The sequence below is a fragment of the Bombina bombina genome, chromosome 9 (assembly GCF_027579735.1).
Source record: "Bombina bombina isolate aBomBom1 chromosome 9, aBomBom1.pri, whole genome shotgun sequence".
NCBI lineage: Eukaryota > Metazoa > Chordata > Amphibia > Anura > Bombinatoridae > Bombina > Bombina bombina.
In genome coordinates this window covers 156,379,350-156,399,565 of record NC_069507.1, presented here as the reverse complement: position 1 = coordinate 156,399,565, position 20,216 = coordinate 156,379,350, and the positions used below count along the sequence as shown (strand labels likewise).

General features: G+C 41.4%; 1 protein-coding gene across 1 annotated transcript in view; it reads left to right on the top strand.

The window, feature by feature from the left end:
• The window catches only part of PDCD11 (programmed cell death 11), a gene marked incomplete at its 3' end in the record, with an annotated part of 141,216 nt that overhangs the window by 103,605 nt on the left and 17,395 nt on the right, over window positions 1-20,216 (top strand). The window contains 5 exon segments of the mRNA XM_053692449.1: window positions 792-845; window positions 1,714-1,836; window positions 1,919-2,041; window positions 11,810-11,960; window positions 19,062-19,172. Of these exon segments, the coding sequence (XP_053548424.1) occupies window positions 792-845; window positions 1,714-1,836; window positions 1,919-2,041; window positions 11,810-11,960; window positions 19,062-19,172 (562 nt within the window).

Sequence of the window (20,216 nt, the reverse complement as noted above, 5' to 3'; positions counted from 1 at the left end):
GTTTTACTGTTCCTGCTGCATGATATAGAAAGGGTGCAGGGAGACTATTTGCAGCCTAATCTAAGGTAAGACTTTTTAGATGTCCAAAGTGTAGACTGTCTCTTTAATATTATGCAACACCTTGGGCTTTTTATGATTTTGTTTAAATAAATAAAAACATAGTGACCAGCTTTACACCTTCACGCCACTTTGGCAAGATTCCATTAGTTTTTAATCATCTCCTGCTTCATGTGCTGTAATTTTTTTTTATGTTCTAATTTTTAGTACATGAAGATTCTCCTTTTCCGTGAGTCATTTTTAACTGATTTCCCCACTCTAGCTCTCTGTATTTTCCTCCTTTTGTCTGTCTTTCTTTCTCATTTGCTTGGAAGAAACGTATTGTGTTAAAAAAACGGCAAATAACTCACTTGTTGGTGCTAAATGAGTTCTACTGTCACATGATTTTTTTGGTAACAAACATCCTCTACTGAGCGTGGGCAATAAATTGACTGCAGCTATTATAGTTGTCTCTTAGCAACACTTCAAACGTAAAGCTGCTCATTTGCTTTCCTGTAAAGACCACAGCCCCGTTGTAGGGCTGTAACAGGAAGTAATGGACCCTTCACAAATAAAGTTGAAAAACAAATAAAATGTAAACTTCTTTTAAAATGAAGAATGATACATATTGCAATGCTTTCTATTAAGTATGACCCACTGTTTAGTGCTTTTTTATTACAACAATGAAACAGGCTGTTTTATATTCCTTTAACTTGTCTATTCAATTAAGACTTTTCTTATCTTTCAAAATACAGGTGTTGTGTTCTCTCCGTTTCAAAAACAATTGAGGTGTCCTTGAGAAAATCGAGGTAAGTTTTGATTTAGTTTATTTCTATTGAAAACTTGCCAACCATTACTGACATTGAGCTAAAAATAAATAAATCATGCAGTCGAAAGAGCAGGAATTTATAGATTCACAGTTTATCTATGTTCTTCCCTGTGCTAAAGCTGTATTTAGTTTTTTGTTCTCCTTGCATTTTAAGATCAGTTTCAGTGGCGATTCTGTAATTTAAATTACTATGATAACATAAGAGAACAGAAGCGCCACATGGCTCAATATTGTATGACAAAAATGTTAACAGATATCAGTGTAATGACACACTCACATTTGGCGAGACACCCCTAGTGGTGTAGAAGAGGCGGCCTCGGATCATATGCAGTCACCCAGCAGACTGACCTCCAATTGCTAATCAGCAAACTGTAGATGGTATAAACAGATACAATGCCAGTATGGCATAGTATTGTATGGACAAATGAAGGAGTATGTGGTAATATATGTACTCGCATTTGGTGATGCACCTCCCTTGGTGCACTAGAGGCAAACTGGGATCAAACGGTTACCCAGTAGACTGATACCCGATAAAGCAGGAACTCCCAGCAATCCAGAAAGATGGACAAAAGTGTGGTAAGTATAATTGAAACTTAATTTATTAAAATATATATAAAATACTAGCAACACGTTTCTCATCCAACCAGTGGATGTTTCATCAGGCTTAATATATTAAGCCTGATGAAACATCCACTGGTTGGATGAGAAACGTGTTGCTAGTATTTTATATATATTTTAATAAAGTAAGTTTTGATTATACTTACCACTTGCTGCCATACCTTCTTACCACACTTTTGTCCATCTTTCTGGAAATTTGAATTTTCTGTTTTGTTAATCTTCTGTTAAAGGACAAATCCAAAAATGAAAAGTAAGGTGGTGGATCCAGAAATCACATCTATTGAACACCTTGAGGAAGGGCAACTGGTCAATGGATTTGTTAGTTCAATTTCAGAGAAGGGTGTGTTTTTCAGGTACGTTTTTAATGTCCTTTTATTGTTGTTCATTTATAAAGTTCTGATGGGAATTGTTTTTAACATGTTTATGTTTTTGCAGGATATCCAGCTCTATAGTGGGACGGATTCTGTTTGAACAAGTAACTGACTTCTATGTTCCGGACATATCTGTTTACAAAAAATACATCCCAGAAGGCACATTACTTACTGCCAAAATTATTAGGTACGTATTTATGTAATTGCTTAACTAGACACAATACAATACAAGCAGATCTGTAAATATGCCATATAATGTAATTTATTATTCCTATGACTTAAACATATACACACTATAGGACACCTGCAGATAAAATAAAACGCCACAATACAAAAAAACATCAACTAGACAAATATATGTTGTACTTGCAGCCTTAGACATGTAAACTAAAAGCACATTTGTATAGATGCCTCATAATGTACCCTCTAAATAATATTGCTGTGTGTGTGTGTGTGTATATATATATATATATATATATATATATATATATATATATATGTGTGTGTGTATATATATGTATATATGTGTGTGTGTGTGTATATATATATATATATATATATATATATATATATATATATATATATATATGTGTGTGTGTGTATATATATATATATATGTCTGTATATATGTGTGTGTGTGTATATATATATATATATGTGTATATATATATGTGTGTGTGTGTGTGTGTGTATATATATATATATATATATATATATATATATATATATATATATATATATATATATATATATATATATGTATATATATATATATATATATATATGTGTATATATATATTATTATTATTATTATTGGTTATTTGTAGAGCGCCAACAGATTCCGCAGCGCTATAAACAAAGGGGGAGTACAACAAAACAATTATAGGGTAGAGGGCCCTGCCAAGAGTTGCACTGTTGTAGTCAGCTCTTAAGAATGTGATCTACAAACAGCTGGACTTTTAGGCTTAAATGCTAAGGGTGTTCATGGGGATAGCAATGGAGGAGAGGAAACGGTATAAAGAAAGGTTTAGTGTAGGTTGTATGCATCCCTGAACAGTAGAGTCTTTAGGGAGCACTTGAAGCTTTTAAAACTAGAAGAGAGTCTTGTGGAGCGAGGCAGAGAGTTCCACAAGATGGGAGCCAGTCTGGAGAAGTCCTGTAAACGGGAGTGTGATGAGGTGACAAGAGAGGAGGAGAGTAGGAGGTCATGAGTAGAGCGAAGAGGACGAGAGGGAGAGTATCTGGAGACAAGGTCTGAGATGTAGGGGGGAGCAGTGCAGTTGAGGGCTTTGTATGTAAGAGTGAGAGTTTTGTGTTTGATCCTAGAGGCAAGAGGAAGCCAGTGAAGGGATTGGCAGAGAGGTGCAGCAGATGAAGAGGGACGTGTAAGGAAGATGAGTCTGGCAGAGGCATTTATTATGGATTGTAAAGGAGCTAGGCGGCAGGTGGGGAGACCAGAGAGGACAGAGTTGCAGTAATCAAGGCGGGAAAGAATGAGAGAGTGGATTAAAATCTTAGTTGTGTCTTGTGTAAGGAAGTGTCTAATTTTAGAGATGTTTTTAAGGTGGAAGCGGCAGGCTGTAGCCAAGGACTGAATGTGAGGAGTGAAGGAAAGATCTGAGTCAAGTGTGACCCCGAGACATCGGGCATGCGGGGTAGGGGTAATGATGGAGTTGTCGACAGTTATAGAGATATTGGGGGTGGAGATTTTGGAAGAAGGGGGGAAAATGAGGAGCTCAGTTTGAGAGATTTAGCTTGAGGTAGTGAGAGGACATCCAGGAAGATATGTGAGAAAGACAGTTAGTGACACGGGTTAGCAAGGAAGGAGATAGTTCTGGTGCAGAGAAGTAGATTTGGGTGTCATCGGCATACAAATGATATTGGAAACCGTGGGACTTAATAAGGGAACCTAGTGATGACGTATAGATTGAGAAGAGAAGGGGACCGAGGACAGAGCCTTGCGGTACTCCGACAGAAAGGGGTGACGGGGCAGAGGAGGCCCCAGAGAAGGCTACACTGAAAGTACGGTTTGACAGGTAGGAAGAGAGCCATGAAAGGGCTGTGTCACAGATGCCTAAGGATTGGAGGGTTTGGAGCAAAAGAGGGTGGTCGACAGTGTCAAAGGCTGCGGACAGATCAAGGAGGATAAGCAGAGAGAAGTGGCCTTTTGATTTAGCTGTAAGTAGGTCGTTGGTGACCTTAACAATAGCTGTCTCTGTGGAGTGATAGGGACGAAATCCAGATTGCAGCGGGTCAAGAAGGGAGTTTAGCGTAAGGAAATGGGATAGGCGTGCATATACTAGTTTTTCGAGAAGCTTTGAAGCAAGAGGGAGGAGGGAAATTGGGCAGTAGTTGGATGGGGAGGTGGGATCAAGGGAAGGTTTTTTGAGGATAGGTGTGACCAGTGCATGTTTCAATGATGAGGGAAATGTACCAGTGCTGAGGGAGAGGTTGAAAATGTGGGTTAGTATAGGGGTAAGGGTAGCAGAGAGAGAGGGGAGCAGCTGTGAGGGGATAGGGTCAAGGGGACAGGTAGTGAGGTGAGAGCGCAGTATAAGTGCTGAAACTTCTTCCTCAGTAACAGGGGAGAATGAACTAAGTTTCAGGTTATGAGGGTTGTGGTTGAGTGAGAGTATTTGAGGGGGGGAGAGAATGGAATTGTGTTGAGAGCTGATTTCATGTCTGATGGAATCAATTTTGTTAATGAAGTGACTGGCAAAGTCTTGAGCTGACAAAGAAGTTGTATTTGGAAGTGGGGGAGGGCGGAGGAGAGTATTGAAAGTGGAGAACAGACGTTTTGGGTTTGAAGAAAGATTAGAGATAAGAGTAGAGAAGTAGTGTTGCTTGTGGAGAGTAAGGGCAGAGTAGTAGGAGTTCAAGATGAATTTGTAATGAAGAAAATCAGCTGAACTCCGTGATTTTCTCCAATGCCGTTCAGCAGTACGGGAACATATGTGTGTGTGTATATATATATATATATATATATATATATGTGTGTGTGTGTATATATGTATATATGTATGTATGTATGTGTGGACACTAAACCCAATTTCTCCAACATAGGTGTGTCCGGTCCACGGCGTCATCCTTACTTGTGGGATATTCTCTTCCCCAACAGGAAATGGCAAAGAGCCCAGCAAAGCTGGTCACATGATCCCTCCTAGGCTCCGCCTTCCCCAGTCATTCTCTTTGCCGTTGTACAGGCAACATCTCCACGGAGATGGCTTAGAGTTTTTTAGTGTTTAACTGTAGTTTTTATTATTCAATCAAGAGTTTGTTATTTTAAAATAGTGCTTGTATGTACTATTTACTCTGAAACAGAAAAGAGATGAAGATTTCTGTTTGTAAGAGGAAAATGATTTTAGCAACCGTTACTAAAATCGATGGCTGTTCCACACAGGACTGTTGAGAGGAATTAACTTCAGTTGGGGGAACAGTGAGCAGAATTTTGCTGCTTGAGGTATGACACATTCTAACAAGACGATGTAATGCTGGAAGCTGTCATTTTCCCTATGGGATCCGGTAAGCCATTTTATTACAGACAGTAAATAAGGGCTTCACAAGGGCTTTTTAAGACTGTAGACATTTTCTGGGCTAAATCGATTTATATATAAACATATTTTATACTCCATAGCCTTGAGGAATTATTTTAATCTTGGGAATTTTGTAAAATAACCGGCAGGCACTGTATTGGACACCTTATTCTCTAGGGGCTTTCCCTAATCATAGGCAGAGTCTCATTTTCGCGCCTGTATTGCGCACTTGTTTTTGAGAAGCATGACATGCAGATGCATGTGTGAGGAGCTCTGATACATAGAAAAGACTTTCTGAAGGCGTCATTTGGTATCGTATTCCCCTTTGGGCTTGGTTGGGTCTCAGCAAAGCAGATACCAGGGACTGTAAAGGGGTTAAATATAAAAACGGCTCCGGTTCCGTTATTTTAAGGGTTAAAGCTTCCAAATTTGGTGTGCAATACTTTTAAGGCTTTAAGACACTGTGGTGAAATTTTGGTGAATTTTGAACAATTCCTTCATACTTTTTCGCAATTGCAGTAATAAAGTGTGTTCAGTTTAAAATTTAAAGTGACAGTAACGGTTTTATTTTAAAACGTTTTTTGTACTTTGTTATCAAGTTTATGCCTGTTTAACATGTCTGAACTGCCAGATAGACTGTGTTCTGAATGTGGGGAAGCCAAGGTCCCTTCTCATTTAAATAGATGTGATTTATGTGACACAAAATTTAGAGAAAATGATGCCCAAGATGATTCCTCAAGTGAGGGGAGTAAGCATGGTACTGCATCATCCCCTCCTTCGTCTACACCAGTCTTGCCCACACAAGAGGCCCCTAGTACATCTAGCGCGCCAATACTCCTTACTATGCAACAATTAACGGCTGTTATGGATAATTCTATCAAAAACATTTTAGCCAAAATGCCCACTTATCAGCGAAAGCGCGACTGCTCTGTTTTAGAAAATACTGAAGAGCATGAGGACGCTGATGATATTGTTTCTGAAGGGCCCCTACACCAGTCTGAGGGGGCCAGGGAGGTTTTGTCTGAGGGAGAAATTTCAGATTCAGGGAAAATTTCTCAACAAGCTGAACCTGATGTGATTACATTTAAATTTAAGTTGGAACATCTCCGCGCTCTGCTTAAGGAGGTGTTATCCACTCTGGATGATTGTGAGAATTTGGTCATCCCAGAGAAACTATGTAAAATGGACAAGTTCCTAGAGGTCCCGGGGCCCCCCGAAGCTTTTCCTATACCCAAGCGGGTGGCGGACATTGTAAATAAAGAATGGGAAAGGCCCGGTATACCTTTCGTCCCTCCCCCCATATTTAAAAAATTGTTTCCTATGGTCGACCCCAGAAAGGACTTATGGCAGACAGTCCCCAAGGTCGAGGGGGCGGTTTCTACTCTAAACAAACGCACCACTATACCCATAGAAGATAGTTGTGCTTTCAAAGATCCTATGGATAAAAAATTAGAAGGTTTGCTTAAAAAGATGTTTGTTCAGCAAGGTTACCTTCTACAACCAATTTCATGCATTGTCCCTGTCACTACAGCCGCGTGTTTCTGGTTCGATGAGCTAGAAAAGGCGATCACTAGTAATTCTCCTTCTTATGAGGAGATTATGGACAGAATCCGTGCTCTCAAATTGGCTAATTCTTTCACCCTAGACGCCACTTTGCAATTGGCTAGGTTAGCGGCGAAAAATTCTGGGTTTGCTATTGTGGCGCGCAGAGCGCTTTGGTTAAAATCTTGGTCAGCGGATGCGTCTTCCAAGAACAAATTGCTTAACATTCCTTTCAAGGGGAAAACGCTGTTTGGCCCTGACTTGAAAGAGATTATCTCTGATATCACTGGGGGCAAGGGCCACGCCCTTCCTCAGGATAGGTCTTTCAAGGCCAAAAATAAACCTAATTTTCGTCCCTTTCGTAGAAACGGACCAGCCCCAAGTGCTACGTCCTCTAAGCAAGAGGGTAATACTTCTCAAGCCAAGCCAGCCTGGAGACCAATGCAAGGCTGGAACAAGGGAAAGCAGGCCAAGAAACCTGCTACCAAGACAGCATGAGATGTTGGCCCCCGATCCGGGACCGGATCTGGTGGGGGGCAGACTCTCTCTCTTCGCTCAGGCTTGGGCAAGAGATGTTCTGGATCCTTGGGCGCTAGAAATAGTCTCCCAAGGTTATCTTCTGGAATTCAAAGGGCTTCCCCCAAGGGGGAGGTTCCACAGGTCTCAATTGTCTTCAGACCACATAAAAGAACAGGCATTCTTACATTGTGTAGAAGACCTGTTAAAAATGGGAGTGATTCATCCTGTTCCATTAGGAGAACAAGGGATGGGGTTCTACTCCAATCTGTTCGTAGTTCCCAAAAAAGAGGGAACGTTCAGACCAATCTTAGATCTCAAGATCCTAAACAAGTTTCTCAAGGTTCCATCGTTCAAAATGGAAACCATTCGAACAATTCTTCCTTCCATCCAGGAAGGTCAATTCATGACCACGGTGGATTTAAAGGATGCGTATCTACATATTCCTATCCACAAGGAACATCATCGGTTCCTAAGGTTCGCATTCCTGGACAAGCATTACCAGTTCGTGGCACTTCCGTTCGGATTAGCCACTGCTCCAAGGATTTTCACAAAGGTACTAGGGTCCCTTCTAGCGGTGCTAAGACCAAGGGGCATTGCAGTAGTACCTTACTTGGACGACATTCTGATTCAAGCGTCGTCCCTTCCTCTAGCAAAGGCTCACACGGACATTGTCCTGGCCTTTCTCAGATCTCACGGATGGAAAGTGAACGTAGAAAAGAGTTCTCTATCTCCGTCAACGAGGGTTCCCTTCTTGGGAACAATAATAGACTCCTTAGAAATGAGGTTTTTTCTGACAGAGGCCAGAAAAACAAAACTTCTAAACTCTTGTCAAATACTTCATTCCGTTCCTCTTCCTTCCATAGCGCAGTGCATGGAAGTAATAGGTTTGATGGTAGCGGCAATGGACATAGTTCCTTTTGCGCGCATTCATCTAAGACCATTACAACTGTGCATGCTCAGTCAGTGGAATGGGGACTATACAGACTTGTCTCCGACGATACAAGTAAATCAGAGGACCAGAGATTCACTCCGTTGGTGGCTGTCCCTGGACAACCTGTCACAGGGGATGAGCTTCCGCAGACCAGAGTGGGTCATTGTCACGACCGACGCCAGTCTGATGGGCTGGGGCGCGGTCTGGGGACCCCTGAAAGCTCAGGGTCTTTGGTCTCGGGAAGAATCTCTTCTACCGATAAATATTCTGGAACTGAGAGCGATACTCAATGCTCTCAAGGCTTGGCCTCAGCTAGCAAAGGCCAAGTTCATACGGTTTCAATCAGACAACATGACGACTGTTGCGTACATCAACCATCAGGGGGGAACAAGGAGTTCCCTGGCGATGGAAGAAGTGACCAAAATCATTCAATGGGCGGAGACTCACTCCTGCCACTTGTCTGCAATCCACATCCCAGGAGTGGAAAATTGGGAAGCGGATTTTCTGAGTCGTCAGACATTACATCCGGGGGAGTGGGAACTCCATCCGGAAATCTTTGCCCACATTACTCAACTGTGGGGCATTCCAGACATGGATCTGATGGCCTCTCGTCAGAACTTCAAGGTTCCTTGCTACGGGTCCAGATCCAGGGATCCCAAGGCGACTCTAGTAGATGCACTAGTAGCACCTTGGACCTTCAAACTAGCTTATGTATTCCCGCCGTTTCCTCTCATCCCCAGGCTGGTAGCCAGGATCAATCAGGAGAGGGCATCGGTGATCTTGATAGCTCCTGCGTGGCCACGCAGGACTTGGTATGCAGACCTGGTGAATATGTCATCGGCTCCACCATGGAAGCTACCTTTGAGACGAGACCTTCTTGTTCAAGGTCCGTTCGAACATCCGAATCTGGTCTCACTCCAACTGACTGCTTGGAGATTGAACGCTTGATCTTATCAAAGCGAGGGTTCTCAGATTCTGTTATTGATACTCTTGTTCAGGCCAGAAAGCCTGTAACTAGAAAAATTTACCACAAAATATGGAAAAAATATATCTGTTGGTGTGAATCTAAAGGATTCCCTTGGGACAAGGTAAAAATTCCTAAGATTCTATCCTTTCTTCAAGAAGGATTGGAGAAAGGATTATCTGCAAGTTCATTGAAGGGACAGATTTCTGCCTTGTCTGTGTTACTTCACAAAAAGCTGGCAGCTGTGCCAGATGTTCAAGCCTTTGTTCAGGCTCTGGTTAGAATCAAGCCTGTTTACAAACCTTTGACTCCTCCTTGGAGTCTCAATTTAGTTCTTTCAGTTCTTCAGGGGGTTCCGTTTGAACCCTTACATTCCGTTGATATTAAGTTATTATCTTGGAAAGTTTTGTTTTTGGTTGCAATTTCTTCTGCTAGAAGAGTTTCAGAATTATCTGCTCTGCAGTGTTCTCCTCCTTATCTGGTGTTCCATGCAGATAAGGTGGTTTTACGTACTAAACCTGGTTTTCTTCCGAAAGTTGTTTCTAACAAAAACATTAACCAGGAGATAGTCGTGCCTTCTTTGTGTCCGAATCCAGTTTCAAAGAAGGAACGTTTGTTGCACAATTTGGATGTTGTTCGCGCTCTAAAATTCTATTTAGATGCTACAAAGGATTTTAGACAAACATCTTCCTTGTTTGTTGTTTATTCTGGTAAAAGGAGAGGTCAAAAAGCAACTTCTACCTCTCTCTCTTTTTGGATTAAAAGCATCATCAGATTGGCTTATGAGACTGCCGGACGGCAGCCTCCTGAAAGAATCACAGCTCATTCCACTAGGGCTGTGGCTTCCACATGGGCCTTCAAGAACGAGGCTTCTGTTGATCAGATATGTAAGGCAGCGACTTGGTCTTCACTGCACACTTTTACCAAATTTTACAAGTTTGATACTTTTGCTTCTTCTGAGGCTATTTTTGGGAGAAAGGTTTTGCAAGCCGTGGTGCCTTCCATTTAGGTGACCTGATTTGCTCCCTCCCTTCATCCGTGTCCTAAAGCTTTGGTATTGGTTCCCACAAGTAAGGATGACGCCGTGGACCGGACACACCTATGTTGGAGAAAACAGAATTTATGTTTACCTGATAAATTACTTTCTCCAACGGTGTGTCCGGTCCACGGCCCGCCCTGGTTTTTTAATCAGGTCTGATAATTTATTTTCTTTAACTACAGTCACCACGGTATCATATGATTTCTCCTATGCAAATATTCCTCCTTTACGTCGGTCGAATGACTGGGGAAGGCGGAGCCTAGGAGGGATCATGTGACCAGCTTTGCTGGGCTCTTTGCCATTTCCTGTTGGGGAAGAGAATATCCCACAAGTAAGGATGACGCCGTGGACCGGACACACCGTTGGAGAAAGTAATTTATCAGGTAAACATAAATTCTGTTTTTTTTTCTTTAGTGATTCAGAGAGAGCATGAAATTTTAAGCAATTTTCTAATGTACTCATTTTATCAAATTTTCTATGTTCTCTTGCTATAATTTAAAAAGCAGGAATGTAAAGCTTAGTAGCTGGACCATTTTAGGTTCAGCGCCCTGGATAGTGCTTGCTTATTGGTGGCTACATTTAGCCAACTTTAAATTCCTGCTTTTATTATAGCAACAGAACAAAAAAAATTGATAATACAAGTAAATTGAAAAGTTGCTTAAAATTGCATGTTCTATATGAATCTGAATAAAATTTGGTTTTAGTATCCCTTTTTAAATTAGGCTATTTTTGTCAATGTTAAAGTGAATGTAAATTTTTATGCTAAAGTGCCTGATTTTTAAAAATTAGATTAAAAACAGGGGCACTTTAATTCATCAAAATTTACATTTCACTCGTGTTGTGAAAAAAAACTTACCTTTTAGTCTTGACAGCAGCTCCAGCTTCTTCCTGGGTCTAAAATGAGGAATCCGGCTTCCTCCGATCACGGCATTGAATCAGACACTGATTCCCCCGGGGGGGGAAGCCGTGATTGGAGGATGACCTATCCATCATTTCTAACATCAGAAATGGCTTGCAACGACCGGAGGAAGCTGGAGCTGCTGTCAAGATTAAAAGGTAAGGTTTTTTTTCACAACAGGAGTGAAATGTAAATTTTGATGAGTTAAAGTGCCCCTGTTTTTAATCAAATTTTTAAAAACCAGGGACTTGGCATCAAAAGTTACATTCACTTTAAGAGATAAGGACATAACTCCAAAAATTCTCAACCTATTTACTTCACATTTTTATTTTTGTAACCCATGAAACTCCCAAATTTCAAAGCAATTTGTTTATCCAATTCAAATTTACAAGCACAGGAAAAACCAAATGTAACACTGAACAGGACAACAAACAAAATCTTAGTTGCCCTACATTTGTTTTATATCTTTGTGCATGAATCACGTCTGCGCATCATTAAAAACGTATGTATTTGCAATGTTATCCCACAGTACCGATACAACGAAGAATCATGTGGCACTCTCTCTTCTCCCTGAGGAGACTGGCAAACCAGATGTTATTCCAGAGTCTGCCAAACTTAATATGAAGAATAAAACAGACGAGAAAAAGCGAAAAAGAACACACTCTGAAAGCAAGACTCAGGTACCACTACTCAGTTGCCCACTGAATGCATGCATAGCTGAGCGAAAGAAATGGTTGTGCAGCCTAAGCTTCTTATGTGGCCCTCCAGTTGATTTTATCTGACTTTCTTCTTCCCACACTATTTACTGGTCTTCCCGTAACCAACACATACAGCCACATTTTTTAAATCACGGACATACAGAGTTCCTACTTTGTATTGGAAGTCTGCTGCCCATATTTTAAAATTTCAAGCTTTCTTGTGCAGGACTGCAGTTCACTGTATATACGTATATGATTCTGCCACATGAGTCTGATGGCTGCCACATGATACAGGGGACAGGGTAATGAAAGGAAACTTTATTCTTGAATAAAGCTGATTCTTTTGGAGCTCTGCAAGTTTGTAGTTTTACATGGTTTCCTGCTATCTCTTCTGAATATCTCTGATCCTACTTGGTTTCATCTATGCAAGTATCCCTAAAGGGACAAAATACTCAAATGTTGATGCCCTTGAAAGTGATGCAGTATAGCTGTAAAAAACAGACTATAAAATATCATCTGAACATCTCTGTGTAAAATTGGAAGATATTTGCCTAAAAATTTCATAAGTATTCACCACCCACTGTAAAGAGACTTCCAAGGGAGTGTGCATCTGCCATGTGCAGGCACAGTCATGTTATTTTCCCATTCAGTTTAAGGAAGTTTACTGTTAAATCTCTTGATCACAGCAAAGCAATGCAGGACCTCCACACTGCTGATGCTGATTTGCTATTGTGTTTTGTTGTTTGTTTGTTTTTTACTTGCAGTTTTGCAGCAGCTTTAACTGTTCACAGAGCACATATTCTAGTGAGATGAAGAGATTTTGAGGTAAAATAACTTCTCTTTCTCTTGTAAGATGTATCGAGTCCACAGATTCATCCTTACTTGTGGGATATTCTCCTCCCCTACAGGAAGTGGCAAAGAGAGCACCCACAGCAGAGCTGCCTATATAGCTCCCCCCCTTAGCTCCACCCCCAGTCATTCTCTTTGCCTACTCTAAGTAACTAGGAAGTGCAGAGCGAGTGTGGTGACAAAAATGTTAGTTTTTTATTTCTCAAGCAAAAGTTTATTTTAAATGGTGCCGGTGTGTACTATTTACTCTTTGGCAGAAAAAGAGATGAAGATTTCTGCAAGGAGGATTATGATCTTAGCACTTTGTAACTAAGATCCACTGCTGTTCTCACAAGGGCTGAAGAGTACAGGAAAACTTCAGTTGGGGGAACGGTTTGCATGCTAAGCTGCATATGAGGTATGTTCAGTCGATGTTTTTCTAGACAGACTGTGTTTATTCTAGAAAAGGCTGGCAATATCCCCTTGGGGAAAGGGTAAGCTGTATTCAGACACTTGGATAGGAATTTCAGCTTACTTGAAGGGCTCATTTGTTACTTGTGACACTGTTAGAAAAAAAGGTTTTTTTTGTTTGTTCAGTAAATGTTGCAATTATAACTTTTTTGAAGGGACATTTTTGAATATGAGGCCTATTACAGTGTTTTCATTGTGGCTTGTGTTAGGGTTTTTTAACCCACATGGTTAATCAAGAGACACTCAGGTGTTTTTCTAATAGGCCTCAGAAAAACGAGTGAGGTGGGAGGGGCCTATTTTCGCGCCTCAGTTGCGCAGTTTCTTTTCCTTAGAGACATCCAACTGCTTCTCCAGTGGTTCCTGCTGTGTTTGAGGGCTCTAAAGGAGGTTTTTTCCCCACAAATCGTTCTGAAGGGTAGGTAGGCGCCACAGCAGAGCTGTGGCAAGGTGCTGAAAGTCTTTTTTGCCGGTTTTGACATTTTTTCAATCCGGCTTTACCATTAAGGGGTTAATTGTTTATTTGCATAGTTGTGCAAAGTTACTAAGGCTGTAAGATACTACTGTAAAAATGTCGTTGTTTACTGCTTTTTTACACTGTTTTGCAGAACTTGTGCAGCTTTTTTTCTCTTAAAGGCACAGTACCGTTTTATTTCTAAGTGTTATTTACTTTGATTACAGTGTTTTCCAAGCTTGCTTGTTACATTATTAGCCTGTTTAACATGTCTGATACCAAGGAAAATCCTTGTTCAATATGTTTGGAAGCCATTGTGGAACCCCCTCTTAGAATGTGTCCCAAATGTACTGATATGTCTAAATTATAAAGAACATATATTAGCACTTAAAAATAGAGCAATAGATGATTCTTAGTCAGAAGTAAATGAGGGTTTAGCATCTAGCTCTCCCCAAGTGTCACAGCCAGTAACGCCCGCACAAGTGACGCCAAGTACCTCTAGTGCGTCACATTCATTTACTTTACAAGACATGGCCACAGTTATGAATACAACCCTCACTGAGGTTTTATCCAAACTGCCTGGTTTACAAGGAAAGCGGGACAGCTCTGGGTTAAGGAAAAATGCTGAGCCGTCTCACGCCTTAGTAGCCGTTTCTGATATGCCCTCACAATGCTCTGAGGTAGGGGTGAGGGATTTGTTATCTGAGGGAGAAATTTCTGATTCAGGAAAGACGCTTCCTCAGACAGATTCTGATATGACGGCCTTTAAATTTAAGCTTGAACACCTCCGCTTAGGGAGGTATTAGCAACTCTAGATGATTGTGACCCTATAGTGGTCCCAGAGAAATTGTGTAAAATGGATAGATACTTAGAGGTTCCTGTTTACACTGATGTTTTTCTAGTCCCTAAGAGGATTGTGAATATTATTGCTAAGGAGTGGGATAGACCAGGTATTCCGTTCACTCCCCCTCCTGTTTTTAAGAAAATGTTTCCCATATCTGATACCATAAGGGACTCATGGCAGACAGTTCCTAAGGTGGAGGGAGCTATTTCTACTCTGTCTAAGCGTACAACTATACCTATCGAGGACAGTTGTGCTTTCAAAGATCCTATGGATAAAAAATCAGAGGGTCTCCTGAAGAAAATTTTTGTTCATCAAGGTTTTTCTCTCCAACCTATTGCGTGCATTGTTCCTGTAACGACTGCAGCTGCTTTCTGGTTTGAGGCTCTAGAAGAGGCTCTTCAAATGGAGACTCCATTAGTGGAAATTATGGACAGAATTAAGGCACTTAAGTTGGCTAATTCTTTTATTACAGATGCCGCTTTTCAACTGGCTAAATTAGCGGCAAAGAATTCAGGTTTTGCCATTTTAGCACGCAGGGCGTTATGGCTTAAGTCCTGGTCTGCTGATGTGTCATCTAAATCTAAACTTTTGAACATTCCTTTCAAAGGTAAGACCCTATTCGGGCCTGAACTGAAGGAGATTATTTCAGACATCACTGGAGGGAAAGGTCATGCCCTCCCTTAGGATAGATCAAATAAGATGAGGGCCAAACAAAATAATTTTCCTTCCTTTCGGAACTTTAAGAGTGGTCCCGCTTCAGCTTCCTCTGCTTCAAAGCAAGAGGGGAATTTTGCCCAATCCAAGTCAGTCTGGAGACCTAACCAGGCTTGGAACAAGGGTAAACAGGCCAAGAAGCCTGCAGCTGCCTCTAAGACAGCATGAAGGGGTAGCCCCCGATCCGGGACCGGATCTAGTAGGGGGCAGACTCTCTCTCTCTCTTCGCTCAGGCTTGGGCGAGAGATGTTCAGGATCCCTGGGCTTTAGAAATTGTGTCCCAGGGATATCTTCTGGAATTCAAGCGCTCCCTTCCAAGGGGGAGATTTCACATTTCTCCTTTGTCTGTAAACCAGACAAAGAGAGAGGCGTTCTTACGCTGTGTAGAAGACCTACATACCATGGGGGTGATTCGTCAAAAAGAGGGAACTTTCAGACCAATCTTGGATCTCAAAATTCTAAACAAATTCCTCAAAGTTCCATCATTCAAGATGGAGACTATTCGGACTATTATACTTCTGATCCAGGAGGGTCAATATATGACTACCATGGACTTAAAGGATGCGTATCTACACATCCCTATTCACAGAGATCATCATCAATTCCTCAGATTCACCGTTCTAAACAGGCATTACCAGTTTGTGGCCCTTCCTTTCGGGTTGGCCACGGCTCCCAGAATTTTCACAAAGGTGCTAGGGTCCCTTCTGGCGGTTCTACGACCACGAGGCATAGCAGTGGCGCCTTATCTAGACAACATCTTAATTCAGGCGTCGACTTTCCAGCTAGCCAAGTCTCACACAGACATCGTGTTTGCTTTTCTGACATCTCACTGGTGGAAGGTGAACAAAAAAAGAGTTCTCTCTTCCCTCTTACAAGAGTTTCCTTCCTAGGAACTCTGATAGACTCGGTAGAAATTAAAATATTTCTGCCGAGCTCTTAATTCCATTCCTCGGCCATCAGTGGCTCAGTGTATGGAGGTAATCGGACTCATGGTAGCGGCAATGGACATAGTTCCTTTTGCCCGTCTACACCTCAACCACTGCAACTATGCATGCTCAAACAGTGGAATGGGGATTATGCAGACGTATCTCCTCAACTGCATCTGGACCAGGAGACCAGAGATTCTCTTCTCTCGTGGTTGTCTCAGGACCACCTGTCTCAGGGAATGTGCTTCCGCAGGTCAGAGTGGCTCATTGTAACGACAGATGCCAGCCTGCTAGGCTGGGGTGCAGTCTGGAACTCCCTGAAAGCACAGGGCTTATGGTCTCGGGAGGAAGCTCTTCTCCTGATAAACATTTTAGAACTGAGAGCGATTTTCAATGCGCTTCAGGCGTGGCCTCAGCTTGCTGCGGCCAAATTCATCAGGTTTCAGTCGGACAACATCACGACTGTAGCTTATATCAATCAGGGAGGAACAAGGAGTTCTCTAGCGATGATGGAGGTAACCATCATGGAGGTAAATAATCCGGTGGGCAGAGGATCACTCTTGCCATCTCTCAGCAATCCACATCCCAGGAGTAGAGAACTGGGAGGTGGATTTTCTAAGTCGTCAGACTCTTCATCCGGGGGAGTGGGAACTCCATCCGGAGGTATTCGCCCAGCTGATTCAGCTATGGGGCACACCAGAATTGGATCTGATGGCTTCTCGTCAGAATGCCAAATTCCTCGTTGCTTCTGTAATTCTGATAGCTCCTGCGTAGCCACGCAGGACTTGGTATGCAGACCTAGTGGACATGTCCTCGGTTCCACTATGGACTCTGCCAATGAGGCGGGACCTTCTAATTCAAGGCCCGTTCACGCATCCAAATCTAATTTCTCTGCGTCTGACTGCTTGGAGATTGAACGCATGATTTTATTAAAGCGTGGTTTCTCTGAATCGGTCATTGATACCCTGATTCAGGCTAGAAAGCCTGGTACCAGGAAGATTTATCATACGATTTGGCGCAAATATCTTTATTGGTGTGAATCCAAAGGTTACTTGTGGAGTAAGATTAGGATTCCTAGAATATTGTCTTTTCTCCAAGAAGGTTTGGAGAAGGCATTATCTGCTAGTTCTCTTAAAGGTCAAATATCTGCTTTGTCTATTCTACTTCACAAACGTCTGGCAGATGTCCCAGACGTTAAAGCATTTAGTCAGGCTTTGGTCAGAATCAAGCCTGTATTTAAACTTGTTGCTCCGCCATGGAGCCTAAACTTGGTTCTTAAAGTTCTTCAAGGGGTTCCGTTTGAACCTATGCATTCCATAGATATTAAGCTTCTATCTTGGAAAGTTTTGTTTTTAGTAGCTATCTCTTCGGCTCGAAGAGTTTCTGAGCTATCTGCTTTACAATGGGATTCCCCTTAACATGTTTTCCATGCAGATAAGGTGATTTTACGTACCAAACCTGGGTTTCTTCCTAAGGTTGTTTCTAATAAGAATGTCAATCAAGAGATTGTGGTTCCTTCTTTGTGTCCTAATCCTTCATCTAATGCCCCATCATATATACTTTTGTTCTAGATTATTGATTATACTGCATCTTGAGCGCCCCCTTCAGTGATTAGGTTTTTACAGTATAGTTATCTAAGAAGGAATGTCTGTTACACAATCTTGATGTGGTTCGTGCTTTAAAATTCTACTTACAAGCAACTAAAGATTTCCGTCAAACATCTTCTTTGTTGTTTATTCTGGTAAACGGAGAGGTCAAAGGGCTACGGCTACCTCTTTCCTTTTGGCTGAAAAGCATCATCCGTTTGGCCTATGAGACTGCTGGATGGCAGCCTCCTGAAAGGATTACTGCTCATTCTACTAGAGCTGTGGCTTCCACATGGGCTTTTAAAAATGAGGCTTCTGTTGAACAGATTTGTAAGGCGGCGACTTGGTCTTTGCTTCATACTTTTTCCAAATTTTACAAATTCGATTCTTTTGCTTCTTCGGAGGCAAATTTTGGGAGAAAAGAAAGGTTCTACAAGCAGTGGTGCCTTCCGTTTAAAGTCCCTGTCTTGTCCCTCCCTTCATCCGTGTCCTAAAGCTTTGGTATTGGTATCCCACAAGTAAGGATGAATCCGTGGACTCGATACATCTTACAAGAGAAAACATAATTTATGCTTACCTGATAAATTTATTTCTCTTGTGATGTATCGAGTCCACGGCCTGCACTGTTTTTTAAGACAGGCATATATATTTTTATTTTTAAACTTTCAATCGCCACTGCACCATATGGTTTCTCCTTTTTCTTCCTAGCCTTCGGTCGAATGACTGGGGGGTGGAGCTAAGGGGGGGGCTATATAGGCAGCTCTGCTGTGGGTGCTCTCTTTGCCACTTCCTGTAGGGGAGGAGAATATCCCACAAGTAAGGATGAATCCGTGGACTTGATACATCACAAGAGAAATAAATTTATCAGGTAAGCATAAATTATGTTTTTTACATAGATGTTCAGGTGATATTTTCATGTCAGCTTTTTACAGTTATGCTGCCTCGCTGTCAAGTGATTTAGCATATGAGTATTATATCCCTTTAAGTAAATCCTGCCTCCAGAGCCAAGGTTATTCCCTATTCTACATTGTACCAGGAGGTGTCTGTCCCCTCCCTACAAGGGAATACATCACTCCTTAGTCTGGCAGTGCAGTAAGCAGAGTCCAATATCAGATTGTTTGTTTTTCCTTCAGGGATCATTTTTATTTTCTTTCCAACTGCACAGCTCCTGGCTGTTTACAGAGGATTGCAGACTCCTCTTGCAACCAATAGAGGGCTCTCTAGTATCTAGTATCTTATTTAGACCTTTATATCCATTTGCAGGCGATAACCAAAAAGAAGAAGAAATCCCAAGTGACAAAGGAAGATGACGACAGTGGAGTGGATATATGTGGTCGAGATGAAGAAGATGATAAAGTTGTGATAAAACAAAAGGTAACTTGTTAGACTGTATTTATTACTTGTTAGGACAGATGGGTCCGTTTTCATTTTATAAATCTGTATCTATGGGTTTACGTTCTGGGAGACTTAATCCTGAAATAAACAAATCTAGCTTATTTGAGGTTGTTGTTGGTTTTTCCTTATTTTGCTATTTTTTATATAAAAATTAAGCTGTTTATAGATGTATGTATGCAGAGAGTTTTATTTAATTGTAATTTATAGTGTGCATAAAATATTACTGACCGCTCAGACACTGTTTAAATGGGCTGAAACTGCAAAAAGAAAATGATCAGATTTTGTATTGCAGTGTTGATTGCATATAACTATGTGCTTAACCCCTGCAAACAGGGCTAGATTTACAGCCCAGGTGCCTGTAGGCACCAAATCGTAAATACTCTCTGCTGTACCGGCGATCTTAACTAAGATAGCCTCTGGCATTGAAATAAACAGCACCACGAATTTGTGGCAGCCATCTTTGTTAAGGCCGCCACAAGCATTGCTCATACGTGTGGGAAGCCATATTCCGCACATGTGCAATGCTTGCTGCAACGTGTTGCAATTTCACTGCCGGCAGCCATTTTTAGTGCAGGTCACCGGCTGACTATAATAGGCAGAGGCAGGCGCCCCTTTATGCAGGGCGCCTGTAGGGACATACTTACTCTGCCTTATTATAAATTTGTCCCTGGATTTTAAGTCAGCTCCATAGTAGCAATACACTACTGGGAGCTAGCAGACAAATCTGGTAAGTCAATGACAAGAGCCATACGTGTGCAGCAACCATTTACCAGCTAGCTTCCACTACTGAATTGCTTCAGCATACCTGTGTATGCTTTTCCACAAAGTATACGAAGAGAACAAAGCTATTTTTTATAATAGAAGTAATTTAAAAAGTCTGATACATCTGCATGCTCTATCTGAACAATGAAAGATTTTGATTTTCATGTCCCTTAAATGTCTTTTAAAGGGACATGAAACCCACATTTATTTTCTATTATGATTCAGATAGAAATACAATTTAAAAAGAATTCCAGTTTACTT